This window comes from Rhinopithecus bieti, unplaced genomic scaffold (genome assembly GCF_001698545.2).
Source record: "Rhinopithecus bieti isolate Rb0 unplaced genomic scaffold, ASM169854v2 scaffold_42380, whole genome shotgun sequence".
In the NCBI taxonomy this organism is placed as follows: Eukaryota; Metazoa; Chordata; class Mammalia; order Primates; family Cercopithecidae; genus Rhinopithecus; species Rhinopithecus bieti.
In genome coordinates, this window is record NW_016818327.1 from 327,756 (window position 1) to 340,130 (window position 12,375).

Genomic DNA, 12,375 nt, shown 5'->3' on the forward strand with positions numbered 1-12,375 from the left:
AGGACTGTTGAATTTTGTCAAAGGCCTTTTCTGCATCTATTGAGATAATCATGTGGTTTTTGTCTTTGGTTCTGTTTATATGCTGGATTACGTTTATTGATTTGCGAATGTTGAACCAGCCTTGCATCCCAGGGATGAAGCCCACTTGATCATGGTGGATAAGCTTTTTGATGTGCTGCTGGATCTGGTTTGCCAGTATTTTATTGAGGATTTTTGCATCGATGTTCATCAGGGATATTGGTCTAAAATTCTCTTTTTTTGTTGTGTCTCTGCCAGGCTTTGGTATCAAGATGATGTTGGCCTCATAAAATGAGTTAGGGAGGATTCCCTCTTTTTCTATTGATTGGAATAGTTTCAGAAGGAATGCTACCAGCTCCTCCTTGTACCTCTGGTAGGATTCAGCTGTGAATCCATCTGGTCCTGGACTTATTTTGGTTGGTAGGCTATTAATTATTGCCTCAATTTCAGAGCCTGAAATTTCAGAGCCTGAAATTACTTACCTACAATGAATTTCAGAGCCTGAAATTACTTACCTACAATGAATTACTTATCTACAATGAATGGAATATCATTAATTTCAATGAATTAATATTTTTTCATATTTATTTTTAAGAAGAGTTTTTTCAATGCAAGTGTAAATTTGTGGAGTAATAAATTAAAACTACATAATTTTCATAATTATAACTATGAAAATGTAATTTTCAATCATATTTACAAATATTTAATTCACATATAAATGTGTTTTATATTTCTTTCCTGATTTAACCATTTCTGTACATTGACTACATATCATCTTGTGCTATTTTGTTGTACAGTACTTAGCCAAAATAGAGAAGCATTTAGTACTGATCTATTTTGAGCACTGTCAATTTTGAGGGTAAGTCTAGGTCTTGGCTTTTATTTTATGATGATTTGGCAGATTTTAGAAAACCTGATTTATTTCTGAGAAAAACAGCTCCTCCATGTACAGAGGTAAACCGAAAAGTTCCCCAGTGTCATACTTTCCTTTTGGTACTGGGAGTATGGTGTTATCTGGGGAACTGAAATAAAATGCAGTGACTTTTATCCCATGCTCACAAGTTTCCATCCAAAATCAAGACCACTGAGTAGTTGATAAAACATAATTCTTCTAGCTATTAATATCACCCTTGGTGATACGGAAGACCATTGTTAATAATTGTGTGTTTGTTTTATTACATTCCTTAGATACTGAGTGATTTATTGAATTCAATTCAAATGTTTAATGTCAACCTGCAGCTGCCCCCAAATTGTCCTTTTGGAAAACTATGGGAAAATGTTGAACTTCTATCCTTTTAGTACCCCTTACAATGAGGCCATAGCATTACAGTTTTTACCATGTTGACCCAATTAGAGTTATTGTCTAAGTTCCAAATAATTACAATTTTAACTAGCCAGAGGTAATAGGACAGAGAGCTCTGAATGTCCAAGGAAGGGAGTTATTAGGAAGGGAGTTAATTTGTTGAAAAACAATGCTTGCTTGCATAGGCATAACTCTGTGTGTGTGTACATTATACAAAATAGGCTGTTAATTATATTTAGATTTTTAAACAGTTTATGATTTATTATTAATGATGTTGAATATTTATGTTTGCTCTCCCAAAATTTAAAATTACTAAGACCTCTCAAACTAATGGAGATATTAGTTAGAATTCGTACTTTATTAGTGGCTTGAAAACTTTATAGCTGAGTTGGGGGTGGTTCATGAATAATTCAGATATCCCAATTGGTTACTTATCTTCCTTATATTAAAATTTTTATGCTTTGATGTTTAAAAGTAGCTTTTTACCTTTTGGAGTATGGAAGGGATCTTAAACAAAACTCTTCATTTTCTAGCTGAGGAAACCTAATGCCTAGAGGCAGGAACTCGGGCGGGGGCTTGACAGTAGGGAGTTAAGGACAGAGATGAGTCAGAGCATGAGTACTGTGTCTCCAGTTCAGTCTCATTTCACTGTAACAAAAGCAGATTCTGTGGGCATTGATAAAATAATATCTTTTTAAGGAAGACAAAAGAGTCCTTGAACTTTTATTTTTTAATGAGAAAATATTTATACGGGCATTGTGTTGTGGGGGGCAGAGGAAAGGAGTTGGTTAAAGAGTACAGAAAGGATGAGATAGAGGTATGTGTGGTCTTAGCATGTATGTTAGGAATCATCTGTGACAAGACTGCTAGGGACTGAACTAATTAGGGAAGGTTCAACACAGCAAATTTGGTTTCTATTTTAAGGAGAAAAAAAAAAATCTGTCTGGGGTGTATGCCTTTCCTTACAGTTAGCCGTGATTAGGGAAAGTCATAGCTTGGAGAACCCTTGGAGTTGAAATGTGGAGAACCCTTGGAGGTGAAATGTGGTTTTCCTCAAGGGAAGAGCACCAGCTGCACCACGATTTTAGCAACTGTCCCCAATCTCCCACCCCTCACAGACTCACTCACTGATTCCCAGAGCAAGACTGATGATGAAAACAAAGCCTCCATTTCTGGCCAAAAAAGACCAAGCTCTCACTTCACTCTCTACCCTGCCTTCATCTACCCCAATCTACTCCCCTACTAAAGAGGTAATTTAATGGGCAATCAGTTTAAATGGTATCTAAGGAAATAATTTTGAAGGAGAGCTGTGTTAAAATTGAGGGAAGATAAATGTTTTCATAATGAAGTAATTAGCATGATGGTTCAATGATACTGGGTGACTATAAAGCTAGTACAAATAGATTCTACCCTTGCACGCTATTTCCACAGTTGTTCTGTCAATAATAGATAAGGCAAGTGACCGCATCTGACAGATGAAAGCCATCTGCAAATGGCACAAATCATTTCTTTCAGCACTACTGAAAGGCAAACCCTTGGAGCTAGTCACCTTTTAATCTGTGGATATGCTAGCAAGTGGCAAATGACCATTCTATTGGGAACTGGTTCCCAACTGAAAAATACCACGGTGCTGCTTCTTTAATTAACAGCCTTTTCACATTACTAGCACATTAAAGCCATCCCAAAGAACACCCGTGCTTATATAATCAATGTCACAGCGTCTCTGCCTAAACGAATAATAAATGTTCCTGCTCTACACTAAGTGAAAACCTATTCTCCAAGACTTTCACCTTCATAAAGATGGGCTCATAAAATCGAAAAGGAAAATTGGAATGTGGTCTCATGAGGATAAAAAGGCTAGTGTTAATAATTAACAAGGAGAGTGAAGTGGAGTCAAATTAGCCATAATAGAGCCCAGAGTGACTGGCAAAGTCACCTCTCATTATCAAAAAACTCATTAAGAAATGAAGAGGTGGAAATCCCGCTGGGTTATTCTCACACTTAGGCTGTATCAGAGATTATTTTTCAGATTTCTTTCAAATGAAGGACTGTTAGGTCACCATATTGTATATTAGGTTAATCTTCAAGCTTTGAAATATGGAAGGCTGACACCTGCGTGTTATTCTATTTCAAGTGCTTAAATGAGCTGTGCATCTGAAATTCACAAATTGGTGTTTATAGATATATCTGGATATACATATACCAGGGACAATGCAGAAAGGGTATAACATCTAGATTACAGCAAAGCTGTGTGTGCCAGCTTAGTTTTATAAGTATGCACTTTACAAATGATGAAATAAGGGCCAAAATGTGAGAATATATTTAACTCTAATCCCCAGAGTTGACTGAATTCAAAATGCTGTGTCAGAATTTGTTTTACTGACCAGTATGGTAAAGGAAATATAAAAGCAAGGAGTCACTACCTTTTTCTCCTCAGTTGAATTCCACAGTACTGTTCTAATTTCTTTTTTTTGTTTTTGTTTTGTTTTGTTTTTTGAGACAGAATTTCGCTCTTATTGCCCAGGCTGGAGTGCAATGGCGTGCTCTTGGCTCACTGCAACCTCCGCCTCCCAGATCCAAGTGATTCTGCTGCCTCAGCATCCCAAGTAGCTGGGATTACAGGCATGTGCCACCACACCCAGCTAATTTTTATATTTTTAGTAGAGGTGGGGTTTCTCCATTAGGTCTGGCAGGTCTCGAACTCCTAACCTCAGGTGATCTGCCCGCCTTGGCCTCCCAAAGTGCTGGCATTACAGGCGTGAGCCACCACGCCCGACCTGTTCTAGTGTCTTTACTACTTGTAGACTTTTTAAAAATTTAAATCTGCTTTTTATATTTTCAGAGGATTTAGTGGCTTAAAGATAATAACCTACTCTAAAATGCCAGTGGGTTTTTTGTAACAGATTAACCGGAACACCTGTAACTTCTGAAAACCATGGGCATCAGGAAACCCACCCTTGAGAGAGTTATTGATCATGATATAGCTGTACTCAGTCATTCCCACTGATGGGGCAAGTATTGTGGGACATTAACTCAAAGATTAGAAGGCTGTGCATAGCTTGAGTAAAATTACAGACTTTTCTATTTGCCTTTAATATTACATAATCTCATAAAAAAAACAAAACAATGTGAGGACTGCTGGACCATAAGACTTCTTTGTTTATCTTTGCCTTATTAGCTTTGGTTAAGGTTTATATTGACTTTTCTGAATTAATCTCACACGAAACAAGTGCTTAATGCCTGCAATTTACAGATCCTAGGCCTCTTGCAAATACATAGATAAATAAGAAATGATTCCTCCCCTTGAAAAGCATAAAATCTAGTGGAGGATATGCACACATATACACAGATAACTTGATGCAGTAGAGTGTAGAAGTATAACTCAAATTATGTATACCATCCTATGAAATTTTTTCATTATAGTTTTAAACTTGGATTTGTTGCCTAAAAAGTAAGAAACGTTTAACAGCTGTGTTCTATCACTTCTTGTCACTTTCTCTCCCTAGATAGACGTATATGTGTATGAATATATATTAGCAAGTGCCACCAGGGAAAAGGAAGAGCTGGGTATGGTTTCAGGGGTTATTATGCTAGTTAATGTATACATTAATATTACCAAACTATAAAATTACTTATCAAATTTTTAATTAAAAGGACAATAGAATCCAATGTGTTTCCTAGTCTACTTAAATCGGATGCTCTTGGAGTTTCCGTTAGGAGGTAGATTATTATTTATATTTATTCAATAATCAGACATTTATTGAGTGACTACGTAATGTGCCAGATTCTTAGGTGGGTGCTATTCCTAGATCTCAGGGAGGGATGAAGGTATTGGGGGTTGGTTGAGGGGAGAGAGAGAGAGAGAGAAAGTAGGTGAGTGTTTTCCTTTTACATAATACTGTTCTAGACTGCAGTTCTCCTGGCTTTTCTCCTGAAGCCCATATTCATATTTCCTGTTTCTGTGGTGGGGGTCTTCATTATATGCATTTGTCAACATGAAGAGTGACTTATTAATTTTCTTAGTCCACTGTGCTTGCTTTGCTTAGAGTTGATACAATTCGTAGTCTCTTAAAAATTGTTTTATGGCAAAGTCTGTTGATTTTATTGTGGTTGGTATTGTCTGTTTGTTTTGCTGGTCATGAATTACCCATTTCCTTCTGAAATGCCTAATTCGAAGTTTAAGGAGAAAAATCTTTCTTTCTGGTAATCCACTAAAGCTGGCTAATTGGAAGAGGATGAGCATTATAAAATTAGATTATATGGGTTCAAGAGTCAGCAGCATATTTTACCCTAAAATAATATATGAATTCTTTTATTTGCTTATTCTTTATTTTACCCAGTGATTACTGTCTCAGTAATTGTTACTAATTGGATCATAGTTTAAATTTAAATTCTCTGTTGAAATCTTACTACTAAAAGCCTATGACAAGTACTTTTATAGGTGTAAGACTTTTTAGTATGAAAATAATCAACACTAATTTATTATCGGGGATTTTCAAAATAATTGGGCATATTGCATCCTGGGTTTAGCTTATATTTAAGCCATTTGTTTTCTTTTTGCCATTTCTAATTGTACCATAGGGCTCGATGTCATTGATGCCTCATTATTTTCTAACAAGGTGATATTTGGAAACATGGAATCTTTTGGGAAAAAAGTTATTTTTTTATCTGAAAAGTAGGTGCTGCTTTTCCCCTTAGATGGTAATTACTTTTTGAGACTCATTCTGAGCAGCTCTTTTCACTCCCACATACTTGGGTATGGTGTCAGAAGTGCTCTCGGATGAGGCCGCATTAAGAACTTGCCTCTTCCAATGAACTGTTGTAATGGGTGCTTTGTAAAGGCTTGATTTGGACAGGTGACAGCCCCAAATCATAACCTATCCTTATTAAACCATATGGAGAAGATAGAAGCACTTACTCTGATGCCTCGGGCTACATATTAAGAGGGGCTTTTGACAGTGTCTGATAGGAGTGGAATGCAAGCTGCCATATGGACAACTAAGGAAGGAGCATACATTTACATAGACAAGTGTAGTGTAGTGTGTGTTTCTGTAGCTTGTCTTTGGAAACCAAATATTCTCTTTCCTTTCTTTCCCCCTCTTTGTGTATTTCTCTTTATTTCTCCTTTCTTCCCTCCCCTACCCCTCCTCTCCCTCTCCCCCTCCCCTCTATCATTTTCTCTTTGTCTGTCTCCCCCATTTCTCCCCTACTCCCTCCTTCCTCTTTCTGTCTAATTACCAAAGAAATAATACTGCCAATTTTCTAAAACTTTCAAATGTGGGTTTATAATTTGATTTTTTTTCAAATAAAAAAGAACGTTTTGCTGAATTCTGAGCAAACTTTTGGCTAGAATTTAAGATTTTTTTGTAGTTCATAGGAAATATAGGTAATCTTCATTTTCTTTAAATCCTGCAGGATATTTGCTATCAAGATTCATAACTGACCAGAGAAAATCCTTTCTTTGCTACATTCATTAAAATAAGAAACATAAAATAACCAACTTTCATATTCATTAGAATTTTTAGCAGTCTGATCTTGTACATATGGGTTAAAAATAGAACTTATAGCCATATTATTTAATGCTATATATTTTATACAAAGTATGAGGGGTATATACAGGCCTCAGTAGGTTTTATAGGTGTCATTTAATACAATCTTCTGAATAATAATGTAGTAATCTTAGTATTCAAGTATTCATTCATCCAACAAACATTTGATTACTTGCTCTGAGCCAGGGACTTTTCTGGAACTTAGAATACAGATATAGTTCCTGCCTTGAGAACCTTAAATCCTTGTAGGCAGCAAGAAATATGTCAGCGAGAAATATGTCAGCAAGAGAAGATCACTTTTATAACAAAAACCACAGTGGAAACCTGTCCAGGGTAGAAAGTAAACAAGAGAAGCCAGTAATTGGGCAAGGGGACAGCAGAATGAAGCATTTCTAGAAAAGATTTGAGGAGCAAGTGTATACTGAATCATGAAAATCATGATGACTGTACCGCAGGAAATGAAAGGTAAGGCAACAGAAATGAGCTGGAGAAGTAACTTGAAGACAGATCTTGGAAAGCTTTTTTTTTTTTTTTTTTTTTTGAGACGGAGTCTCGCTCTGTCGCCCGGGCTGGAGTGCAGTGGCCGGATCTCAGCTCACTGCAAGCTCCGCTTCCCGGGTTTACACCATTCTCCTGCCTCAGCCTCCCAAGTAGCTGGGACTACAGGCGCCGCCACCTCGCCCGGCTAGTTTTTTGTATTTTTTAGTAGAGACAGGGTTTCACCGTGTTAGCCAGGATGGTCTTGATCTCCTGACCTCGTGATCCGCCCGTCTCGTCCTCCCAAAGTGCTGGGATTACAGGCTTGAGCCACCACGCCCGGCAGATCTTGGAAAGCTTTCATACCATGCTCAGGCTTTTGAAGCTTGTCATAATGATCCACTAAAGGATTATAATCTTTAGAGGTGACCTTCTTAGTTTTATATTTCAGCAAGCCCCTCTGCTTATGATTTTGAGAAGATGGATTGGCAGAGGAAATATTAGGATCCTAAAGACTAGTTAGGTTATTATTGCATTAATCAAGACAGGAGATGAGAGGGCTGGACTAGTGCAACAGCAGTAGTGATGAAGAGAGCACAGTAACTTACTGAAAGATACTAAGAATATAAAATACACCAGTCTTGATGACTAATTGGTTGTCAGAGTGAGGAATGGTAGTTTTATAGAGGTTAACATGGAGTTTTTATATCAAATCCTGGTTCTATTAATGACAAAATAATCTTAGACAAGTATCCTAAACTCTCTATGACTCAGTTAGCTTATTGATAAGTTTAAAAAAATAGTTCCAGCCAGGCGTGGTAGCTCACACCTGTAATCCCAGCACTTTGGGAAGCCAAAGCAGGTGGATCACATGAGGTCAGAAGTTTGAGACCAGCCTGACCAGCAAGGAGAAACCCAGTCTCTACTAAAAATACAAAAATTAGCTGGGCACAGTGGCACACGTCTGTAATCCCAGCTACTCAGGAGGCTGAGGCAGGAGAATCACTTAAACCCAGGAGACAGAGGTTGTGGTGAGCCAAGGTCGTGCCATTGCACTCCAGCCTGGGCTGCAAGAGCAAGACTCCATCTCAATAAATAAATAAATAAATAAATAAATAAATAAATAAATAGTTCCTCCCTCGTAGAGTTTCTGTGATGATTAAATGAGATAAGGCACAGATAGGACTTCACATAGTGCTTGCTACTCCAAATATGCTAGGGATGAGGAGGAGGAAGAAGAGAATGAGAGTTCTTAAGTAGAGACCCAATAAATGCAGATATCAGTATATTTTTCAGATTTGCATACTACAGCGAATTAGATGGTTTGAATGAGAATATTTTATCCTTAAAGTTTAGCATGCTTATTTAGGTGGCATTTGATGAAAGTAACTGAATTTTTTGAGCTGTAGTACCTTCTAGCTTGATGATTGAATCTCCAGGAATAAATAAAGGTTCTTTCAGTGTGCTAATGAAAACATCATTAAGATAACATTAGTCTCCTAAATAAGACACCTATCATTAAGTAGGATTATCTTTCACAATTTAATGGGAAATATTTTAGCATATAGCTGAGCTGGGAAAAGATTATTTATCCACAAAAAAATACTAACCCATATCAATTAGAGGTAGAAAAAAATCTATTGTATTTCCTTCTGTGTTTAGAATTACTTCCCATACCAATTTATGTACCTGTAGTTGTCCAGCCTCTGACAAATTTCAGAAACTCGTAAAGTAACATATCGAAGACATCTTCATATACATGCCACAGTGATAAACATCATATCCTTTGACCAAGATCTAAAACACTATTAGGCTTTTGGGATATTTTTGCCCTGAGGAAGATAATGTAGGAAGTTGTCATAGTGAGTGTTTTATAAGACACTGCTATTGGAGTTGCTAGTAATTAGATTTAGTAATGATACGCATATATAGCTATTCAGATCCATAAAAGTGGATGAGATTACTAACTTTTCCCCAGCTTCTACCTCTTCACCCTAGTCAAAGCCACTATCATCCTTCACCTAATCTATTGCAGTAAACAACTGAGTACTAACCTTTTTCTCTGTTTTCACCCCTGGCTACCTAGTCCATTTTCCACGCAGCAGCCAGAGAGATCATATCATAATCATAAGCATCGTCAAGCTTCCCATCACAGCCACTACGAGCAACACTCCTTACTCAGTCCTAGGATCTAGACCCTGCTGTGGGCTGCCCGTCCCCCTCCCTCAGTCTATTGCAGTTACTCTGGCCTTTCATCTCTCTGCAAAGACCCAAGCTTATTCTTCCCCAAAACTTGTTTGCTAGCTGTTCCCTCTACCTGGAAACCGTCCCTTTAAGTCTTCCATGGAAGGTTCTTCTGTCACTTAGATTCAACTAAAATACCATCTCTTTAGGAATATGTTTCCTGACCACACAGTATATTTTTAAATCAGCACATTTTCGCTTTGAGGGCCACAATGGGGCTTAGGGCATGTTCTTTGAGAAATATTTACAATTCATAGTATTGTCATCTAAAATAAATTCTTTATTAAATATTACTTAGCATTACTTACTGTTTTCCTATAGATGCTCTGTTTTTTCATGGTGCAACTTAGGCACATACTCACCTATATTTTAATAAAATTGTATCATCTGCATAGAAAACATTCATCGCCTGAAAAAGGTGAGTGTACCTTGCCCAGCAGCCTTGTAGCACAAATTCTAGGACTTTTGTCACTACTTTAGGTAGGATGTTCCATACTACCATTTATTAAAGACAAATGGAAAACTGAAAAAATCCATGTGATATGCTGACTGTTTTTAAATACAGATATGCAAAATTGAATGACTAAAAAGAAAAATCCACAAATAACTATAATGTTCATGAATCAAAATAGATATTCCCAAACCCACAGACATCCTCCTGAGTGAACAAGAATAGCGTTTACAAGTAATCAAGCTTACCTCATAGAATTGAGCAGATTTAGCTCCTTTGTGATACACAGCATAGCACAGAGGTTGTAACTCTGCTTAATTGCTGTATTTACATGTGTCGGGACCTTCAGGGGAGCTGGCAGCTCCCTTGAATTTCCAGCGAGTGGTCATGTGCCTATGTGTTAAACCTCTTAGAAAATAAAAACATACCACCTGCCAGGAGAATTTTAGAGAGATATTATCTATCTGTGTTTTGACAGTCATATATAGAAGGCTAATTATACTTTTTGATCAGTTTCCATGATCTGATATTCAATATGGGGGATATGATCTACTCTCATCTGCATTTTATCAGTTCTTCTGTGTCAGACTCTCTCAGGAAACGTGTTTTTTTTTTTTTGGCCCATATTTTCCAAATGTCTGATATTATCCCTCCGACAAACACTGTTTCTGCTTGGCTATTTCAGCACTTCTGTGTAATGGAAAATTTCACAAACACTTGCAAGAAATCTTTGTACCCTTGGTTGTCCGCTACGTGGATCTCATGGAGTCCTCCATCGCCCAGTCAATTCACAGAGGTTTTGAGCAGGAGACATGGCAACCTGTCAAGTAGGTATCTTACCTAGTGTCCGTAGAGCACCTGCCTCTTCAACCTTGACCTTATGATTTTACACATGGCCATCTGTAGTTATCGCTTATGGTGGTCCCTTCCCACGTTGTTTGTTTCTTTACAGGAATATCGCCAACAGTCTTCCCAATGTAGCTCTTCCAAAAGTTCCAAGTCTGCCTCTTAATCTTCCACAGATTCCTAACATTTCTACTCCTTCGTGGATGCCTTCTTTATATGAGTCCACGTGTGTATTCCTCACTTATTTCCTGGTGGTGTGTTAGCTGGTGCATGGCCTGGGCTGTGTTCTGTGCAGATATGTTTAGACTGCATGGCATTTATCATCGTTGGTTGAGGAATACTGCTTTTTTTGTTTTGAGTTTTTTAAGCTAGTAAGCTAAGCTTAGCATATCTGTAATGAATGATGTTGATTAAAAAGAAAAAACACACTAGTTTAATGTAGTTCATATGTAATATGTGGGACAGGAATCATTTGGTGGCATTCTACCCTAAGTAAATCATTTGGTGACATGGTACCCTAAGTAAAATAACCAGAGTTCTCCTTAAGTATACAAGGCATTTTGAGGATTCTTAGCTCCAGCTTTATTACTGACCAGATGACTCACCTTGTGCAACTAGAAAACCTTTGGAAGAATGGTTTCAAGAATATAATCTTTTTCTATTTTTATCTTCATCTCAACTTCTAAAAAACAGTACTGCATCATGCAGGGAAGGGGTTGTCCTTTCATTGCCAAAACCAGGAAGTTCTTTTGTTCTTTTATTATGCAGTTGGTACATCTTGGTATTTTTAAATAGTCTTTATATCATCAAAAACCATATTAACTTCACATCGGGATGAGCTTGCCTATTGCAGAATCAGCAACTAAGAAACACTGAAGTGAACAGGAATGGGCTTTTAAATTGATCAGGTCTGAATTTAGATCTTAGCTTATTAATTGTAAGTCTTTCTTAACCTGAGCTTTCTCCTCAACTCTAAAACAATTATGACACCTAATTGAAAGATGATGTTTTTGTGATGATTCTTCATAAAAAAAAAAAAAACTGTATTGAGGCACATCCTAGGCTCTCAATAAATTATTAGTACTATTGGCATATCCTAGGCACCCAGTAAATGATAATTACTACTACTCTACATTGTTATTTTTGTTATTATTACTATCATCGGGCATCATCATTATAATTTATAATGGTATAGCTTTTAAAACTATGCCTCACAGCGATCAGAACCAAGTAATAGTCCTAGTTTACAAATGGGAAAACTTGGGCAGTTACCTGCTTTGCCCAAGATCTCATATGAAATCAACTAGAAAGAATAATCATGAAAGGAAGAAAAATAGCTTCCATTTATTGAGAATTTACTATGTTTCCAGTACATTGCCAAGTTATTTATCTCATTTAATCTTTATAACAACCTCGTATCATTATCCCCATTTTACAGTTAAGGAAACTAAGTCATAAAGAAACTAAGAAACAAAACTTACCCAGTA

General features: G+C 37.0%; 1 protein-coding gene across 1 annotated transcript in view; it reads left to right on the forward strand.

The window, feature by feature from the left end:
• The window catches only part of CADPS2 (calcium dependent secretion activator 2), a 366,001-nt gene that overhangs the window by 279,289 nt on the left and 74,337 nt on the right, over nt 1–12,375 (forward strand). The window contains 2 exon segments of the mRNA XM_017856925.1: nt 10,728–10,869; nt 10,995–11,114. Of these exon segments, the coding sequence (XP_017712414.1) occupies nt 10,728–10,869; nt 10,995–11,114 (262 nt within the window).